At 37.1% G+C, this 21,778-nt stretch overlaps 1 protein-coding gene across 4 annotated transcripts in view; it reads left to right on the top strand.

Moving 5' to 3' along the window:
* Positions 1 to 21,778, top strand: part of C16H12orf4 (chromosome 16 C12orf4 homolog) — a 47,026-nt gene that overhangs the window by 20,185 nt on the left and 5,063 nt on the right. For 3 of the 4 annotated variants that reach the window (XM_019800969.2, XM_002920443.4, XM_034645458.1), the window contains 5 exons: positions 1,885 to 1,991; positions 3,723 to 3,920; positions 4,710 to 4,838; positions 9,135 to 9,209; positions 13,589 to 13,791. In XM_019800969.2, coding sequence (XP_019656528.1) covers positions 1,885 to 1,991; positions 3,723 to 3,920; positions 4,710 to 4,838; positions 9,135 to 9,209; positions 13,589 to 13,791 — 712 coding nt within the window. The remainder of the gene's footprint in view (positions 1 to 1,884; positions 1,992 to 3,722; positions 3,921 to 4,709; positions 4,839 to 9,134; positions 9,210 to 13,588; positions 13,792 to 21,778) is intronic. The other variant, XM_034645457.1, reaches the window with a different exon arrangement.

Genomic DNA, 21,778 nt, shown 5'->3' with positions numbered 1-21,778 from the left:
ATCTGATATCATATTTTTATTGCTAGTACTTTAATTTCCTTTCTGTCTTTGCTGAGATTCCTTATGTGTCCTTATGTGTTGTTTTGCAATAGATCTTTTAGCATATTGATCATCATTACGTGAAAGTCTTTTTCTTTTAGGCCCAGTATCAGGGTCATCTCTCTGTGTCTGTTGATTGCTGTCTCTCGACAATACGTTGTTTCTTTTGCTTGCTTTTTAGGGTCTCTCTCTTTTTTAAAAGATAAATGTAGGATGTTGTGTGTATTAGAAGAGACTGAGGTAAATAATATTTATGTCCAGAAATGAAGAGGCCATTAATGCGAAGGTCATGCCACTCTAGTCAGTAGTTGAGCTGAGTTTGGTTTTTGTTCCTTCGGTGATACCACAGGCTTCATTTTCTACTGTAGTAAGCTGAGGCCGCTTTGTATTTAGAATGGGGCTTTGGGTTCTAGAGGGTTTTTCCCTGTCATCCTGTTCCATCCTCAGCTTTCAGTGGTCTTTGCAGGCCTGTGCCACAGCATGAGGTCTCTCTATAAGCTGTTGCTCTACCCCTGAGGAATAGACTGTTGTTGTTTGTGACTTGATGCTAGACTCATAGTTTGGGGGTGGAAAACAGGTCTTTGGTGTCTTTGTCCAGCTTCAGTCTTGGGCAAGCCATGGATATCTAGGGCTTGGGTTTGGAGCATTCTCAGCATTTCTACCTGTGCCACTGAAGGGGCTTCCTTGTCTCCTGGACTGCCTCCAGTGTTTTCTGGGAAACACCTGGTGGAGACCAATGGAAAAGAGTCTGCAAGTACATGCAAACCTCCCTTGTGGCTGAGGATCATAGCTATTCTAAATTTACATGCTAGCCCACACTTGGCCTTTAAGAATTCATTAGAATTTTAGCAATTTCTTCTTACTTCCTTACATTACAGCAACTCATTTCTCCCATGCTCTGCCAAGAATGAAAACTGTGTCTCCTGTCTGCCCTTGGAGGGGTGTGTTGCACTTTAGAATTGAGTTCACATGGTTGCCATGCTACCGCAAATTTCAGAAAAGTTAGGATTTTATAGATATCTGGCTTTTTCTTGTTGTTAGGGTGGGAGCAGCAATCTCTTGTGGCTTTTCACATCCTACAATGAGGATGTTTGTTTAATATAAATGTATTTTTAGGTTTAAATTTGCCATATATTCTAATGAAGTTAGTGAGACTAACAAGGCTCTTTGGAATAACCCCAAGAATGTAGTCCAAAATGACTATTATAGACTTATATCATCTTCAGCATACCATGAAATTTGAATTTACAGTTGTACAGTTTGTACAGTGCCTCCGTGGAAACCTTTTCAGCAAGTAAACAAGAACAGAGTAGAGCACAGAGAGAAGTCCTTGAATGGGAGGAGAATGTTGGCAGGGAAAAAAGCAGGAAAAGGTGTAAAAATATATATATATATGTGAATACATCAAAAAGAACTTCATCTTTTTTATTATTCCTTGTATTTGGCTTCTTAATTTTTATTTCTATCACTTCACATATTTCTTAGTTTTGCCTAGGGCCAGCCTTGATATAGGATATATTATATTTTTTTAAATATGCCATTTTAAAATAGTAAGTTAATCACTTCATTTAGTCATTCTCTTAGGTCACATGAATTGATATTCTAATGACTGGAAAGAATAATATGCATTACTTACTGTAAGGAAATCAAAGAACAAATAGGAGTTTAGGAACTTCTGGTGTTTATGATTCTTCCTCGTTACCATGGATTAAGGAGTATAGTAATAAATTAAGTGATACTTTCAGCTTTCATTTTGTCTCATTTCATTATAAAGCTTTCTTCCCTTCAAGAAAAGTTCTTGACAAATAGACAAAAAAAGCATATGAATAATTTTATTAATTTCAGTGAGGAAATTAAAGTTCAACCAAGTCAGTTCAGAGAATCTGTAGAAGCAAATGGAAGGATTTATGAGGAGCAGAGAAAGTTGGAAGAAAGTTTTACCATTCACTTAGGTAAGTGGATTCATTTTTTGCAGGCATAATTTGTTATAATTTGGGGAGCTTTTTTTATGCTGTAAGAGAAAAATCGCTAGCATATGAGTACAATGTACCCATGCTGTTTTTAATTAGTAATTATGTCCTGCTCCCAGCAACATGCAGAAGAATAAAACTGGACCACTTTCTTACACCATACACAAAAATAAATTCAGAATGGATGAAAGACCTAAATGTGAGACAGGAAACCATCAAAATCCTAGAGTAGAACACAAGCAGCAAACTCTTTGACCTTAGCTATAGCAGCTTCTTATTAGACATTTTGCCAGAGGCAAGGGAAACAAAAGCAAAAATGAACTATTGGGACTTCGTCAAGATAAAAAGCTTCTGCACAGGAGAGGAAATAGTCAACAAAACTAAAGGGCAGCCTACGGAATGGGAGAAGGTATTTGCAAACAACGTATCTGCTAAAGGGTTAGTATCCAAAATCTTTAAAGAACTTATCAAACTCAACACCCAAAAAACAAATAATCCAGTCAAGAAATGGGCAGAAGACATGAATAGATACTTTTCCAAAGAAGACATCCAGATGGCTAACAGACACATGAAAAGATGCTCAACCTCACTCATCATCAGGGAAATACAACTCAAAACCACGATGAGATACCACCTCACACCTGTCAGAATGGCTAAAATTAACAACACAAGAAACAACAGATGATGGCGAGGATACCAAGAAAGGTGAACCCTCTTGCGCTGTTGGTGGGAATGCAAACTGATGCAGCCACTCTGGAGAACAGTTTGGAGGTTCCTCAAAAAGTTAAAAATAGAACTACCATACAATCTAGCAATTGCACTACTAGGTATTTACCCAAAGGATGCAAAAATACAGCTTTGAAGAGGTATGTGCACCCCAATGTTTATAACAGCCTTATCAACAATAGCCAAACTATGGAGAGAGCCCAAATGTCCATCAACTGATGAGTGGATAATGAAGATGTGGTATGTACATATATATATGTATGTATATGTACATATATATTACATACAGCTGATGAGTGTGTGTATACACACACACACACACATACACACACAGTGGAATATTACTCAGCCATCAAAAATTGAAATCTTGCCGTTTGCAACAACGTGGATGGAGCTCGAGTGTTTTACACCAAGTGAAATAAGTCAGAGAAAGACAAATGCCATATGATCTCAGTCATGTGGAATTTAAGAAAGAAAACAGATGAGCATATGGGAAGGGAGAAAAGTGAAAAAGGAGAGAGGGAAACAAGCCATAAGAGACTCTTAACAATAGAGAACAAACTGAGGGTTGATGGAGTGAGGGGAGTGGAAGATGGGCTGGATGGGTGATGGTGATTAAGGAGGGTAATTGTTGTGATGAGCCCTGGGTGTTGTGTGTAAGTGAATTCTACACTGAATTGTATGTCACCGAATTCTACCCCAGAAACCAATATTGCATCGTATGTAAACTAACTAAAATTTAAATTAAAAAAAAATTATGTCCTGCTTCTGTAGTTTGTTGGCTACACATTTTCTGTTTTAGCTAATATATTATTTTTTAAAAATAAAGTTAAATCTGAAGTTATTAGGATGGGAAATTGCAAGGCCTCTTTTTCATTATTTGTAGCACAGATTTATTTGAATTCTTGCCATAGAGATTTGCATCCTGTTATACTGGATTTTTGCAGCTGTCTGAGTTTCTTTCTGGGACTGTTGCCCGCCCCCCAGGAGCCCAGTTGAAGACCATGCATAATTTGAGATTGCTGAGAGCAGATATGCTGGACTTCTGTAAGCACAAAAGAAATCATCGAAGTGGCGTGAAACTCCATCGACTCCAGACTGCCCTATCGCTTTATTCTACGTCTCTGTGTGGCCTGGTTTTACTAGTAGATAATCGAATCAATTCGTATAGTGGCATTAAAAGAGGTAAGTTAACATTACCACATTTATTTTATTAAATTTCCCCTTTTCGTTAGCCCTAGTATGCTGGCAGCCAAGCAGCACACGTACCCAGCCATGGCCATTTTAGACCCTTTCATACTTCAGCGTGGGTAAAGTGCTTTAGGGTTTTCACTCTCTCTTCAAATCCTATCATGTCACAAGTAATGCTCCTACAGGATTGTTGCTTCAAGGCATAACAAGAAGGATAGTCAAGATATAAATGTACTCAGTTCAGAAGCAGACCCTGGCTCAGTGAATTTTAGTTCATCCCTTTGTCCTCTCTTCCTAGGTTTTTTAGATAACATATTTCTTAAATGTGCTAGGTAAAATTCTATGTTCCCTTTGTACAACTCACTTTGTGTGATTATTTTTAAAATTTTAAATATATATACTGAAATGTATAACTTTTTAAGGGAGCCCGAATAGAGTTTATTTCCCATCATAAGTATAAGAACTTTCTTGTATTTTTTAGCATTTGGGGGACTGGATTATGATTAAAGTAACTGTTACTTAAAGAAGGTTTGGAATTATCTGAAAATTTCCTTGTCTATTAATTGTTTACTCTTTTGAGTGATTGAGAGATTAGGCTTCTAATTCAAATGAAATCAGCTGTCCCCTAACTTATGACATTTAATAATTTATTGAAAGGGCAAGTATAAGAAATCATACTTGTGAATTGTATATTTTATTTCTGCTAACTCTCATTGTTTATAAGTAAATACTAAACATTTGATAGTTCACCTGTAGAAGTTTATAAATGTTTTGGGTCCTTAGATTTTGCCACAGTTTGCCAAGAATGTACTGACTTCCATTTTCCCCGAATTGAAGAGCAGCTGGAAGTTGTCCAGCAGGTGGTACTTTATGCTAGAACCCAACGAAGGAGTAAGTTGAAAGAATCACATGGTCAGTAAAATTCAAATTTTTCAAAATTTCACTTTCAGTGTATTCTGTCCCTAAGCACTCTAATAGCATATGGACCATTATTAAAATACAGAAAGTTGTATTGGTGGAAAAGTGGAAGAAAGATATTAAGAACAGAATTCAAGATCTTTAGAAGCTTGAATTCTGTTCTTAATTTCCTTTTTTGCATTATTTTGTTCAATAACCTTAGCAAAAACTGTTTTTAAATTTAAATTCTGTAGGGTGCCTGGGTGTCTCAGTCAGTTAGGTGTCTGCCTTTGGCTCAGGTCATGATCCCGGGGTCCTGGGATCAAGTCCCACATCGGGATCCCTGCCAAGTGGGGAGTCTGATTCTCTCTCTGCCTTTGCCTCTCCCTCTCTCTCTGTCTCTCATGAATAAATAAATAAAATATTTAAAAGAAATAAATTTAAATTCTGTAGTTGAAAATTGAAATACTCAGTGGAAAGTTGGTGGTCTTTTGATCCAAGTTCTATATCTCTAAAGTGAGCGTAATTACTACCTCAAAGAGTATTGAAGTGATAGAGTAAATGTTAGCACAAAATATACACTTTTTATATGTTCTGTCTTTGATCCCTCTTAGGTAGCAGGGAATCAATTACAAAACTTGTTTTTGATTGTTCATTTGAAAATTACTATTGTCCAGAACTATGCCCTGGTTTTTTTCGTATTTATCCACAATATAAACATCCTTTCTAACTATTTGAGAAATTTGCTGAAAACTTCTTTTTAAAGCTATAGAAAATGTTCATGGCATCTCTCTGTAGAAGATTTCTATTTATTCATAGACTTAAGGGAAGATATGGGTAAAGGAACGAACTTTGGCCCAAATTACAGAGTAATTCTATTTTTTAATTGAAAAACATAAGTTTAAAAAGTAGTTTCTTTATAAGTTAAATTGACCCCATAAGTTTGTTTCGTTAACAGCTAAATATAAGGGTAATATCCATGCAAAAATATATGTAAGCTGTGAGTTTCTTATTTTTCAGACATTTCATACTGTATAGCAGCCATAAAATAACAGTACATGTTCTTATTTGGCTTTAATGCATACTCAGTATTTTAATTTTTTTAGTAAAAGCTTGATGTCTTGCCCCAAAAATAAAATATGGAAAATTTTTAAAGTGTGGCTGGTCAAACTTTTAAATCTGCTTCTGGTACTTGGGTGTCTTTTTTGTTGGTTTGTTTTACAACTGCAGTGTTTAAAGGAAACCATTATGGTACTTTTGGTTCATATGTTTTGTGTTTTGTAGTAAGCAAAGAGATATTGTTTTATCTTTGCTTGCTGTCTTTGTTCCTCTCCCAATATAAATTGTAGAATTTCTCCCTTTCTCCTGCTGCTAGAAGGTAGCTCTCTAGACTTACCTGATTAGCATTCACTATGGTTTCCATATTTATTCAATAGACTTTTAAAAACTTGTTTTATTTTTTAATCATTTCCTAAATAGGTAAAACAATCTCAAGATTCACAATTCAGACTGTACGAAAGGGCATACAGTGAAGGTCTTCCTAATTGTCCACCATCCATTCAGTTCCCACCCCAGAGGCAGCCAAGGCTGCCTTGTACCTTCCAGACTTAAGTTTATGTATGTGTCTGTGCGTGTATGTGTGTGCATGTATTTATTTTTCCTTTTTACACAAGTGGCATCTTCCTCTGCACACTTTTCCATACTTTGCTTTTTTTACTGAATATTTATCTTGGTCATCATATCATATCAGTGCATAAAAAGCATCTTTATTACCTTTCCACTGCCACACAGTAGTCCGTTGCAAGGCATCCTGTTATTTATTATTCAGTTCCATGGGAGGCATTTAATCTGTCCCAACATTTTTGCTAGTATAAGTAACAATGCATGAGTCACCTAATGCATACGTCATTGTGCATGTGTGAGCATATCTCTAAGAATAGGCACCTAAAGAGAAATTACTGGGTTCAAGGGTACATACACTGGTAATTTTGACAGTGTTAGCAGTTGCTCTCCATAGCGGCACCAGTAGTTTATATTCCCACTCTGCGGAACTGTGGCTTTGCTGTGGCACTGTGTCATATATGACAGAGCCAGCCTGTGTTAGGAAATCATACAGAAATATATCCTAACAAAGGACCTTTCAGAAAATTCCAGTGTGTCCTCTTATTCTTCTACCATCTTCTTCCTCCATCTCATTCAAACTAGCAGGGATGTAATCAGAAACATCTTAATAGTATTCTTAGTAGTGACTAAAAGCATGAAGATTGAGATCATGACAGGTGTGGGAGAAGGAGGAGGATTCTAAGTATATTTATGAGAGATTGAAAGTGTGCAGCAAATGACAGGAAGTTTTCAAACCACATACGGTTAAGGCAATGTGTGTAAATCATGGTATTATTTTGTTCTTGTTCAAGCAACTATTTTGTGGTTTAAGTGAGTCAGTGAAACAAGCAGGTCTATAAAAGACAACTTTCTGAAAGAAACCCACATGTTGTCATAGAAGAGTTCTGTGAAAATACTTTCTCTGTCTTTTCCTCTTCTGTGCACACCCACATATTTGTTCTACACATTTACATCCTGATACTCAAGTACCTATTTATTCTAAGGCATTCCATTGTTTTCCTTACTGTGTTTATTATATTAGAATCTTTATATTTCTACAGTCCATGATAACAAGCCAAAAGCAATTTTGTTTTCTGTGTACATGTTATATACATTTTTTTAAAAATGAGAATAGTCATTTTCTTTTTTTTATATAATTTTTATTTTGTTATATTAGTCACCATACAGTACATCCCCAGTTTTTGATGCAATGTTCCATGATTCATTATTTGCATATAACACCCAGTGCACCATGCAATATGTGCCTTCCTTAATACCCATCACCAGCCTATCCCAATCCCCCACCCCCTCCCCTCTGATGCCCTCGGTTTGTTTCCCAGAGTCCACAGTCATTTTCTTAATATTACAAGGTATTACCATTAAAACATGGAGAGGGGATGGACTATGAACTGTTCTCTCTTACTCACTTAGTAGGGATTCTGTTTATTCATACCCCATGCGAACAAAAGAGTCCTTATTATTTCTTTTGTTTTCTGTGCCTTGATCAGACATTTATTCAAAGCCTATCAGTCGCATGGCTCTGTGTGAGAGACAGACTATTACATTAAATATAGATTCTGGCAACACAGAGCCTCCTCTCTCTACCTCTCTTTCCCTCTATTGATAAAATATATGCATTTACAAGGTACAATGATATAATCAATTATTCAAAGTAGTCACTAAGTAAAAATATTAAGTTACTTTCATTCAGAACATTTTTGAAAACATAATTGCCCTGGATATTTTCAGTTTACTCATTTGAAGTTCTGTTTTCAAGTGATACTCTGATGCTGACATCCATTCCAAATAGTTTTGTATTTAATTCAAATACATATACACCCCCTTAAAGATAGCTGCTTTGAATGCTAATATTCATTCTGCCTTTTTGAGTTTTGGTAAAAGATACATCTGAATCTTATTAGAAATCTATTAAAAATACATGTACATTTACAAGGTAAAATAATTTGTGTGCAAGTATAATAATGTATGGTCAATTGTGATTAATCTTATTTTACCAATATTTATCCTTCTAAATAATACCATGCCTTCCAGAAAGAAAGAGCAGCTATTGAATATACAAAACAAAAAGTACCCATTTGAAACAAAGTTTCACGTATCTGTTTGAAATAAATTGTATATGGTGTCAGATAAGAAGCAACAGATTTCAGAATGGGCTGAATATCAAGTGATTCCTGGTACTACTAACCATTTGCTTGTAGTCCCGAGCAAGTTATATCAGCAACAGTGACTCAGAATCTAAAAATAAAGATGGCCACACTACAACTATCTAACAAAGTTGTTTTATGTGTAGTTAATTTAGTGCCCTGAACCTCCCAGATGAAAAGTAGGGTACTGGCAAGTCCAATGTGGTTAAGCCCATAGGATTTGGAATCTGGATATGTGAGTTCAAGACCAGGTTCAGCCACTTACTGTGCATCCTTGGTTGAGTTACTTCACTTATGTAACCCTCTGCTCCCTCATATATACAATGAAGATAGTAACAGTACCTACCTCATGAGGTTGTGTTTTAGGGGGTTTGTGAGAATTAAGTGAGATTATGCCTGTAAAACATGTATCAGAATGCCTGGTACCTAGCCATCCTTAGTAAATTTTTTGCTGTTATTGTGATTGTTTGGGGAGCAGTAGAGTTAATGTGTTTTCATATGTTGTTATGTACACACATAACATGTTGTATTATCTCATGAATAGATTCTGGAAACCGAAATGGAGGAAGTGACGATAAGGCTAAAAATGCTGACAGAAACTATTTAAATATTTTACCTGGTAAGTAGTATTTTATTTGAAATTACGATTTTCTTATAATCACATCCATGGTGACCATAGATTTGAAATAGAAGTTCCTATGATGTACATTATAAGAAGTCTGTCAATGTATCACTTTGAAACATTGTATCTACAGAATACACTTTCACAGATGTTGTGCAATTTAAATTTTTATTCTTACACTAGTACTGAATTTCTAGATCCATACATGAAAAATTGTCCAGACGATTGCATAAATTTGATCGTATTTGCAATTTTAAATTTCTTCTGTTATACATTCTTTCTTAATTTCTTAAATGAAGCAAGAAATCCTTTTTATTCTGAAATACAAACAGTACTAGAGTTGGAAACAGTTGAACTTGTAGAAAGAACATGGGTCATAATAATCTAGAATCTTTCTTATTTTCACCTCTCCATAAATGTTCCTGTTTCCCATTTCTTTAATTTCCTTTGTTATTTTCAGATAGATTATTTATCAACTGGAAATTCAGGCTTTTGATCCTCTTCCAGATTGAATTCACCCTGGTGATCCTGAGTAGTGTTCAGATGACACAGTTTAGCAAGGAAGGTGTATCTGTTCACAAGCATAAATTCTTTTAAGCTAACTAGTAAAGTTTGCCTTTTCCTAAATAGCTAGGTTGTTTCCTCACTGTTTCCACCCCAGATTTTCTACATGTAGGCCACATTCCATTTAATGTAAGCAAATAGCATATCTCTTTCTGGTATTCATCTTGTCGGTCCCAGTCAGCTTGTGGTCATCAGCTTCCGAACTCCCTCCCACCTTCAGAGATCCTACCTTCGTGGGTAATGTTAGAGGCAGGATTGCATCACAACATGCTGTTTCCTCCACTTTGTGGAACAGGAAACTGTCCTCCTCTCTATCTAAAAATACCTTCATTGAGACAGGATTTATTGTATTTCTCTGCACAGATCCATAATTTAAATCATCCATATTTTGTGGCTTTCTTAAAATGTGCCAATCTCATTACTTATTCCGGAGGTACTGATGTGTGGGTTTTTTTCAACTTACCTCTTTCTTGCTATATTTATTTCCTTCCTTGCTTCTTTTTGGGAAAAGCTAGGTTAGTATCTCATTATTACCAACAAATCAGGAGGATATGTCATAGTCTACGTCAGGAAAGGAGTATCGAAGTATTGGGTTAGATACGCTGACAGCATCTGAATTTACACTTGTTAAAGGATGCCAACAGCCAGAAAGTTTACCAGAGATGAAGAAAGATCCAAATCACAGATGCTTTTAAGTTTTCAAGTTGCAAAAGAAAACAGTTTTATTTATATATATATATATATATATATATATATATTTAAGATTTTGTTTATTTATTTGACAGAGAGAGACAGCCAGCGAGAGAGGGAACACAGGCAAGGGGAGTGGGAGAGGAAGAAGCAGGCTCCCAATGGAAGAGCCTGACGTGGGGCTCGATTCCAGAACGCTGGGATTACGCCCTGAGCTGAAGGCAGACGCTTAATGACTGCGCCACCCAGGCGCCCCTATTTATATATTTTTTACCAGTAGGTTTGCTCTATCATTATCTAAGTGTTTATGGTTTATATCATCTAATTCTCACAACAACTTTGTAAGGAAAGCAATTAGGCATTATTTTTCCCATTTCTTACACGAAGTACAGAGCATCTATAAATCAAATTGATTTGCCCAGGATCACTCAGCCGAGAAGTGCTTGGAGACCAGATTTTCTCAATACCCAATCTAGACATTTTTCTGCTATATCATATTATTTTGATGACCACTGCCAGCTCTATGACCCCCATTTCACTACTGGGTAAAATGAGGCCAAGAGACAAGTCATGTAAGGTCAAACAAAGCAGTGCCAATTTGGGGATTAGGAGCACCTGACTCGTTCACTAAGTCATCTGCCTCACCCCTGGACCATAGCCCATATTTAATGCTGCCACTCCCTTCATCTAAATGATCAGTTGGAGTTGAGGAGGTAATGTACTTCATTGAGCCCAGAATGATATTGTCTCATGCAGTCTGCCAGGTTTCTGATAGGCAGTCTGCATCTTTTATTGCCTTCCAGGGAAATTGTAACTATACTCTTCCTGCAGACAATTTTCCTTTTTGTTTGTTTGTTTGTTTTTGTCTAGTTTATTTTGATGTCTCTGTAACTATAATTTCTTTTTCTGCTTATCTAGTCTTTTAAGTCAAAAAAAAAAAAAAAAAAAGCCTTTGCATGGGGCCCGTCAATGGCATCCATGGGTACAGCTTACAAACACTGGTAGCTACAAATGAGTAAACATTGTGCTAATATACATCAAGTACTTTTAAGCATCCTATGTGTTTATTAGTCAATATAAGTAAAATCCTAAGATAATGACTTTGAAGCAAGGGGAGGCAGAATTTGTCAGGGCGGGGTTAGTGATGGAAGTGTAGTTCTTAGAAGAGCAAAGCTTTCCTAGAATTTTCATATCAGCCTTTCTAGGGAGGCGTGTGTGTTTGTAAAAACATATTCTTTATAAGCTTGTATATTTTACATATTTATATTGAAAGAAATTGTAGAATATAAAGGCCAATGGCTAGTGTGGCTACATAGAAAATGGAGTGATTCTAGGAAGCCTGGATTTTAAGACTTGTCTATAAACATTTGTTCATCCAGTCATTCAACAAATACTTATTAAGTACTTTCTATGTACCAGGCACTGATCTGTGTGCTGGAGATAGAATATTAAACAAGATAGACAAAATCCCCAATGTTTATAGCAGCAATGTCCACAATAACCAAACTATGGAAAGAACCCAGGTGTCCATCGACAGATAAATGGATAAAAAAAGAGGTGATATGTGTGTCACACACAAACGTGGACACACAATGGAATATTACTCAGTCATCAAAAAGAATGAAATCTTGCCATTTGCAATGACATGGATGGAACTAGAGGGTATTATGCTAAGTGAAATAAGTCATTCAGAGAAAGACAAATGCCATATGACTTCACTTGTGTGTGGAATTTAAGAAACAAAACAGATGAACATAGGGAAAGGGAGGGAAAAATAAGATAAGAGGAAAACAGGGAGGCAAACCATAAGAGTGTCTTAACTGTAGGGAACAAACTGAGGTTTGCTGGAAGGAAGGTGGATGGGGATTGAGGTAACTGGGTGATGGGCATTGAAGGAGGGCACTTGAAGTAATGAGCACTGGGTGTCGTATGCAAATGATGAATCACTGAATTCTACCTCTGGAACTAATAATACAATATATATTAATTAAATTGAATTTAAATTTAAAAAAAATTTAAATTATCTCGAACAAAGAATTTCAGTGCTGAGAAGAAAATAAAACAGAACAATGTGGAGAAGAATAAGTGAGGGGTGTCCTGTATCAGATGGGATACTCAAGGAAGAGCTCTCTGAGGAGGTGACTTTTGATCTGAGACATCATTGGTGAAAAGAAGTCAGCCATATAAGAATCTTGGGGAAAAACTTGGACAAGGCAGCCCTGATTTGGGAAACAAGCTCTACATGTTTGAAGAACTTTACAAAAGTCTGGGTGGCTGGGACAGAGGAGAGCTTGAGACAAGAGGACAGACTGATAGACAGTATTCAGGTCAGGTCATACAGGCTGTGGGAACCACAGTAAAGAGTTTGGGTTGTTTTCTGAATGAAGTGTGAGCCTGGTGGACAATGTTAAATAGCAGAGTGATATAATCTGATTTATATTAAAATTGTTTGGGTTGCAAATGTGGTAATGGTTTGTAGGTAGCCAAGACTGGGAGCAGAGAGATTAATTAAGAGGCTTTGACAAAAACGTAGGTGAGAGATGATGGTAGCTTAAACTAGGGTAAGAAGCATGAGCTAGGATAATAGCAATGAAGACGGAGTATCTCAGATTTGAGATATTTGTTGGAGATATTACTGAAAGTAGTTGATGGTGAATTGTCTTGCATTAGGGAAGAGATACTGAGATAGAGTATTTAAGGGCAACTTCTGTGTTTCTGTTGTGTGCCATTAACTAACTGAAGGAAGATTAGATCCATTAATTGAGATGGAGAATGCTGATTTAGGGTGTGGGGAAGAGAGCGACCTGTTTTTGAGTTAAGTAGGACATTTTGAACATTTACATCAAAATAGGGATAAGTACTCATTTGATGTACTTACTACGTGGTGGTCACTTCATACCAATTTCTGAACCTAATGCAAAATTGGCAATTGTCTCTTTTTTTCATCACCTTTCCAAGAATTAAGGAGCAGTGGTTGTATTTGCTTCCTGAGCCCAATATAGGTTCCTGATACACCTCTCCTAGTTCAGCTCATTGACTGCCCTAATTATAGTTACTTACAAAGCCTACTGATGAGTGTGATTTATTCATTTGAAAATCATGATTGTATTTGGTGTCCACAGGAGAATTTTACATTACACGGCATTCTAATCTCTCAGAAATACATGTTGCTTTCCACCTTTGTGTGGATGACAATGTGAAATCGGGAAACATCACTGCTCGAGATCCTGCCATTATGGGACTCCGAAATATACTCAAAGTTTGCTGTACCCATGACATCACAACAATAAGCATACCTCTCTTGCTGGTGCATGATATGTCAGAGGTAAGCATATACAAGAATACCATAATTTTATAAATATGTTAACCATCAATATTGTGTAATAATGATAATCTACTTTACATTTTAAAAGCACTTTCTAGAAAACTAATGGACCTTTGTATCTCCTATCTGGTTAATAGCACTGAGTGACATATGATACAAAACAGTGAACGAATAATCCTTTACCATTTATGTTCAGAGAATTGTAGCCTTATCCTATAGTAGGTAAATTAGAAAATCAAAATTAGCTTTAACTTTGGATAAGATGTATGCCTCTACTCCTCCCCCTTCCCTTCCTCTTCCTTCATTTTTGTCTTGAGTAGCATTAGGTTCACCTCCACATTTACGTTTGGCCTACGCTAACATTAAAATGAGTTTGCGTTCTCAGAGTATGCATTAATAGGCAACAGAAGGAGATACTAGATAACAGGAAGAAGCTAGCCTCATTTTAACATTCTCTCAAGGATGCTTAAGGATGCTTTTCGGATAATACAAGTATTGGTTTCTACAGTTAAAATATGGCATAATCATCCATTCATTTTATGATGTACTGTGCTTTGTTTTATATTTTGGAAAAAAATCTTCCCATGACTGGTTTCTCTCCTGTTTTCCTTCTCATCCACATAAAAACTGGTTAGAGGGGATAAGCTGAAGAAATAATGCGAAGACCAAAAACTCAACTTCAAATAGTCTGGAGAAACAAAGTAGCCTCAAAACAATGGGTGCAGAAAAGTTCTTCTGGGAGAGCTAGTGGTCAGCCTGGTGATGAAGGACCCATATCAACAACTTGGGGCCTGCTGGTTTGGAGGTGTTTTGTTTTGTTTTTTTTTTTCCAACGAAATGGCTTAATGCAAATTATGAATGTCAGGAAGGAAGTTTGACCATTGCTTATTAAAAGTTATTTCCCGAAATAAAAGATAATGTATAGATGCTACTTTTTAAAGCAAAACAATACAATTCATTCATTTTAATGCGATACCCTATGTAAACACACACACAAAATCAATTCCAGGTAAGATGAGGGATTTTAGATGATTTACCACTTACATCCCATTTGTATTTTCATCAGACATATTGTTTCAATTAAGAGAATTCTGGCTTCATCCTATGAAAGCTGCATCAGACCTCCTAATTTGTCATTCCACTCCCTTATGTAGCCTAAGTCATACCTAATATGGGATCAGGAGAATTTAACACACATGGTTTGTTTGGGATTCTTTCAGCTGTAGTTTTATAAAGTTTTAGTTCCATCAGGAGTTTTTAGCCATTGTTAAGTTATCATCACTAACTAGTCCATCTATAAAAGTCTTTGTAGAATAACAAAGAAAGTTTGTGATGAATTCCAGCCGCAAGGAAACATCCAAACATTCCTGCAGCTGGACTCCTGGTTAACCAGTTTATAAAAATGGTTATATGTAGGTGGGAAACAACCTCAAAAACAGTATTTCCAAAAGTCACTAAGTTTGGATTTACTTCCAGACATCTGATACTACTAGCATTCCCTCTCCCACAATGTTACAAAAGTTACATGTTTTAAATTGGGACAGCCAGCTGCAGGACATTAAGTTTGTTTCCAAAGTGTCCATTTTAATTCACAAAAGTATATTGAGCCATGATCCTCCCATTTGTTGTATTTAAACATCCATTCGGGTCAAGAAGTTTATACTACAAACTCAGACAACACTGCACAGGATGCAGAGTTAATCTTTGTTTTAGCTTTCATGTGAGGGTCCCAAAGCACTTTCAGGTGTTGTTTACTTCCTCTAACAAACAGAATTTCTAGACACTCGGTTACCACATTTTAGTGTGTGCACAGTAATGAGGATAATGTCTGAAACAGCCCATGCTCTGTGGTAGAAATTAATTGCAGTTGTTTGTTTTTTTTAAAAGAAGGAAAGGAAAAAATAATTTATCACCAGGAAGAAAGACACCCTGATAATCACCAGTTTATCTCTGTAGATATTTGTAATCTAAGATACCGTCATAATGGAGCCAATCTAACCTAGGTGTGGAATGAACCTACAAGCCCAGAATATCAAGTTCCTGATTTCCTTTTATTTTTTTTTTTGTTAACTTCTTGAATAATTTGGAACTTCGAGGATTTAGTTACTATAATTGTGGTTGATGAAAATGTTGTTTTTCTGTTTAGAGTAGAATACTCATATAGAAAAGCATACATAAGCATATTAGCTCAAATTTTCACAAACTTAACACCTTGTGACCAATACCCAGAACATAAAACAGAATATTACCACCCTGGAAGCCACCCTCATGTTCCCTTCCAGTCATGTAAACCACACTGTCTCCATGAGGGTAACCATTTTTTTTTTCATTTTGAAAAGCATAGATTACTTAGGCTTGTTTTTGTAGTTTATATAAGTAGAATTATATACTACATACTCCTGTATCTGGCTTCTTTCACTCAATAATTATGTTTGTAAAATTTACCCATATTATTGTCTGTGGTTGTAGATTGTTCGTTCATTTTGTTATATATTACAACACTGTGTGACTAGACCACAATTATTTAGCAATGCATTCTACTATTTATGGACATTTGAGTTTCTAGGTTTTGATTATTATGACTTATGTTGCTATGAATATTTTAGTACACAGATTTTTGGCATTTCTGTTAGGTATATACTTAGTGATGGAATTGTTAGGTGTCATGGTATGTGTATGTTTAGCTTTGGATTTACAACCAAATAGTTTCCCAAAGTAGTTGTACCTAACCCATTATTTTTGATTGCGAGAAATAAGAATGCCAGACTGTTCCTCACCTTTAGATAATGACTGAGAAACTGAATAATGGGAGTATTTCAGTTACCTCAGAGGCATATACTTGAGAGTAAAGAATAGTCTTTCAGTTTCTCCCAAGGGTATTTGAACTCAGAAAATAATTCTGATATCTAACGTTTAAGACATATACCAACTGAGTCTTAATCACCTCTGCCGTTCAACTTTGCCCAAACCAGAAGATTCAAGTTGAGTAGTCAAAGTATGGCCATTTACTTTTTAGAAGATATTGTCTGCAATTATAATCACAATTGACATTTAAAAATTTTTAATTACAGTGTAGTTAACATATAGTGTTATTTTAGTTTCAGGTGTACAATATAGTGATTCAACACTCCCGTACAGCTCCCAGTGCTCATCAAGATAAGTGTATTCTTAACCCACTTCACCTAGTTCACCCATCCCCCCACTGACCTCCTTCAGCGTGTTCTCTAGTTAATAGTCTGTTTCGTGGTTTGTCCCTTTTTTTTCCTTTGCTCATTTTTTTCTTAAATTCCCACATATGAATGAAATGATATGGTATTTGTCTTTCTTTGGCTTATTTTGCTTAGCATATACTCTTTAGATCCATCTATGTTGTTGCAAATGGCAAGATTTCAGTCTCTTTATGGCTGAATAATATTCTGTTGCATATATATACTGCATCTTCTTTTTTTTTAATGTTTATTATATTATGTTAGTCACCATACAGTACATCCCTAGTTTTTGATGTAAAGTTCGATGATTCATTAGTTGTGTATAACACCCAGTGCACCATGCAATACGTGCCCTCCTTACTACCCATCACCAGCCTATCCCATTCCCCCGCCCCCCTCCCCTCTGGAGCCCTAAGTTTGTTACTCAGAGTCCATAGTCTCTCATGCTTCACTCCCCCTTCTGATTACCCCCCTTCTTTATCCCTTTCTTCTCCTACCGATCTTCCTAGTTCTTATGTTCCCATAGATGAGAGAAACCATATGATAATTGTCTTTCTCTGCTTGACTTATTTCACTTAGCATTATCTCCTCCAGTGCACACTTGTTTTATAGGGATCTTAGGGATGTGGGGCTTCTTGATTTTTCAGCCTGCCTTCTGGGGGAGGGCCCAGCTGCGTTTATACTCAGGCAACCCTGTTTGGGTAGAGTCTCCGTGTCCCCTGCGAGGGGGGATGGGGATGGGCACACTGTGAGCCGGTCTTTCCAGGCTTTTGTTCTCTGGCGGCTTTCCCTGGCGGTCTGCTGTGCCTCTTCTGAGAGTCAGAGCAGCAGTAGCCGAATCTTCAGCCTCTGTCTCAGAGCAGAGGGATCGCGGACCGTCCTCCACTGATGTTCTGGCCGCTTTAACTCTGTTTCTGTTGGTGCTGCTGAACCCTGCAGCATCCCAGGATGTGGGCCCCACACCTGGCGTCCCAGCCCTCACTTCCAGGGCCGGCACGTCTCTGTCCTTTGTGTTTCTAACACCACCACCCGCCCCCGTGCGTTCCCGGAGCTCCCAGTCTCAGTCTGGTTCCAGTGAGCACACCGGAGCTCCGTTTCAGTCTGGTTGCATGCTTCCCCGGCTCACGGTCTCAGTCTGCTCTCTCGCAGGTGCCAGTCTGTGAGTCTGCCCGCTCCCCTGTGCAGGTGGCTACCGCTTCCCGGTGCCCAAACGCGGCGGCTCCCTCCCCCTTCTGTTTATCTTCTGATATCTGTGCGCGGTTTCACGGCTCCCCGCTTTGTACCTCAATACTCATCGCTGGAGATGTTCATTTGTAGAGATCCAGATGTATCTTCCTGCATCTCGTGCTGATTCCGTGGATGTTCAGGCTGGTCTGGTACCTATCCAACTCGACTCGGGACCGGCTGAAAAGGGGGTCCCCTACTCCTCCACCATCTTAACTCGATCTATACCGCATCTTCGTTATCCATTCATCTTATTGATAGACACTTTGGCTGCTTCCGTAGCTTGGCTATTGTAAATAACGTTGCAGTAATCATAGGGGTGTATATATCCTTAGATTTCGTGGTTTTTGTATTCTTTGGGTAAATACCCAGTTGTGTGATTAGTGGATTGTAGAGTAGTTCTATTTTTTAATTTTTTGAGGAACCTCCATACTGTCTTCCACAGTGGCTGCACCATTTGCACTCCCACCAACAGCAGAAGGGTTCCTGTTTCTCCACCAACACTTGTTTCTTGAGCTTTTGATTTTAGCCATTCTGACAGGTGTGAGGTGATATCTCATAGTAGTTTTGATTTGCATTTCCCTGATGATGAATGATGTTGAGCATCTTTTCATGTGTCTGTTGGCTTTATGGATGTCTTCTTTGGAGAAATGTGTGTTCATGTCTTGTAGCCATTTTTTAATTGGATTATTTGTTTTTTGTGTGTTGGGTTGTGTCAGTTCTTTATATATTTTGAATACTAACCCTTTATTGGATATTTCATTTGCAGATATCTTCACCCATTGGTTGTCTTTTAGTTCTGTTAATTACTTCCTTTGCTGTGCAGAAGCTTTTTTTTTTTCGATGTGTTCCCAATAATTTATTTTTGCTTTTATTTTCCTTGCCTCAGGAAACATATCTAGAAAGATATTGCTAAAGCTGATGTCAGAGAAATTACTGCCTGTGCTCTCTTCTAGGATTTTTATGGTTTCAGATCTCACATTTTAGATCCTTAATCCATTTTGAGCTTAGTTTTGTATATGGCATAAGCAAGTGGTCCAGTTTCATTCTTTTGCATGTTGCTGTCCAGTTTTCCCAACACCGTTTGTAGAAGAGACTGTCTTTTTCCCATTGGATATTCTTGCCTTCTTTGTCAAAGATTAATAGACAATACAATTGTGAGTTTATTTCTGGGTTTTGTATGCTGTCCCATTGATCTGTCTATTTTTGTGCCAGCAACATACTGTCTTGAATCACTACAGCTTTGTAATATAACTTGAAGTCTGGAATTGTGATGCCTCCAGCTTTGCTTTTTCAAGATTGCTGTGGCTATTCAGGGCCTTTTGTGGTTCCATACAAATTTCAGGATTGTTTGTTCTAGCTCTGTGAAAAATGCCATTGGTATTTTGATAGGGATTGCATTAAATGTTTATATTGTTTTGAGTAATATAGACATTTTAACCATATTTGTTCTTCTGATCCATGAGGTTGGAATTGGAATGTCTTTACATTTCTTTGTGTCATCTTCAATTTCTTTCATCACTGTTTTATAGTTTTTGGAGTACAAGTCTTTCCTGCCTTTGCTTAGGTTTATTCCTAGGTATCTTACAGTTTTTGGTGTATTATAAATGGGAACATTTTCTTACTCTGTTTTTTAACTGCTTCATTATTAGTATATGGAAATGCAGTGGATTTCTGTACATTGATTTTGTATCCTTCAATATTCCTGAGTTCATTTATCAGTTTGAGTGGTTTTTTGGTGGAGTCTTTTGGGTTTTCTATATATAGTATCATGTCATCTGCAAATAGTGAAAATTTTACTTCTTTCTTACCATTTTGGATGCCTTTACTCCTCTTTGCTGTCTGAATGCTGTGGCTACACCTCTAGTACTATGTTGAATAAAAGTCATGAGAGTGAACATCCTTGTCTTGTTCCTGACCTTAGGGGAAAAGCTCTCAGTTTTGGGGGGCAGGCAAATTTTATGAAAGAAGGGAGTGGTCACTAATGTGAATTATTGCCAATAAGGTCAATTAGAATATAAAACTGGGAAAAGTTTGGTAATTAATAATCATTGAATTATAACCCATTGTATAAATACCCATGAGTCCATACTGTTATAAACAGATGACTGAATAAATAAATAAGGAAGAAGAAACAGTGCAGAGGAATTCCAAATAATTTATGTAGCTACTCATTCTTCAAGGAGGGAAGCAAAAATCACCTTTTACATGTGTGCTGCTCACAGTGAGTGACTTCTTTCCAAAAAGTGTGTTATGGAAAGGTTGGGGAATGGGAGAGGGGAATAACTTTATGGTGGAGAAATCTGAGAATCACTAGCTCAGCCAGGTGATCCCGATCAATATCAACAGTCATAAATCATGTTGCTAATTTGAATTCTTGATAAGATATTATGAAAATGGCTTCTTACCTCTGTAGTCTTCCTACCAAAATTCATAGCGCCAGTCTGACCATGAGAAAAACATGAGACAAATTCCAATAGAAGGCATTCTACAAATTACCTGACCAGGACTCCTCAACACTGTAAGGTCATCAAAAACAAAGAAAGTCTGAGAAACTCACAGGCCTGAGGTGTCATAATAATTCAATATAGTGTAGTACACTGGGTGTGCTCCTGGAACAGAAGACATGGATGAAAGACCTCGATGTGAGACGAATCCATCAAAATCCTAGAGGAGAACATAGGCTGCAACCTCTTTGACATCAGCCACAGCAACTTTTTCCATGACACATCTCCAAAGGCAAGAGAAACAAAAGATAAAATGAACTTGTGGGACTTCATCAAGATAAAAAGCTTCTGCACAGCCAAGGAAACAGTCAAAAAAACTAAGAGGCGGCCCACGGAATGGGAGAATATATTTGCAAATGACCCTACAGATAAAAGATTAGTATCCAAGATCTACAAAGAACTTCTCAAATTCAATACACAAGAAACAAATAATCAAATCAAAAAATGGGCAGAAGATATGAACAGACACTTTTCCAATGAAGACATACAAATGGCTAACAGACACATGAAAAAATGTTCAAAACCATTAGCCATCAGGGAAATCAAATCAAAACCACATTGAGATACCTTTTCTTCTTCCCTTTCTTCTCCTACTGATCTTCCTACTTCGTATGTTCCATAAATGAGTGAAACCATATGATAATTGTCTTTATCTGCTTGACTTATTTCGCTTAGCATTATCTCCTCCAGTCACACCTTTCACCAGTTAGAATGGCAAAAATTGACAAGGCAGGAAACAACAAATGTTGGAGAGGATGTGGAGAAAGGGGATCCCTCTTAAACTGTTGGTGGGAATGCAAGTTGGTACAGCCACTTTGGAAAACAGTCTTCTTCCCTTTCTTCTCCTACCAATCTTCCTACTTCTTATGTTCCATAAATGAGTGAAACCATATGATAATTGTCTTTATCTGCTTGACTTATTTCGCTTAGCATTATCTCCTCCAGTCACACCTTTCACCAGTTAGAATGGCAAAAATTGACAAGGCAGGAAACAACAAATGTTGGAGAGGATGTGGAGAAAGGGGATCCCTCTTAAACTGTTGGTGG

Source organism: Ailuropoda melanoleuca, chromosome 16, assembly GCF_002007445.2.
Source record: "Ailuropoda melanoleuca isolate Jingjing chromosome 16, ASM200744v2, whole genome shotgun sequence".
Taxonomy (NCBI): Eukaryota; Metazoa; Chordata; class Mammalia; order Carnivora; family Ursidae; genus Ailuropoda; species Ailuropoda melanoleuca.
Note: the sequence above shows the minus strand (reverse complement) of the source record. Positions and strands in the feature narration are given on the sequence as shown.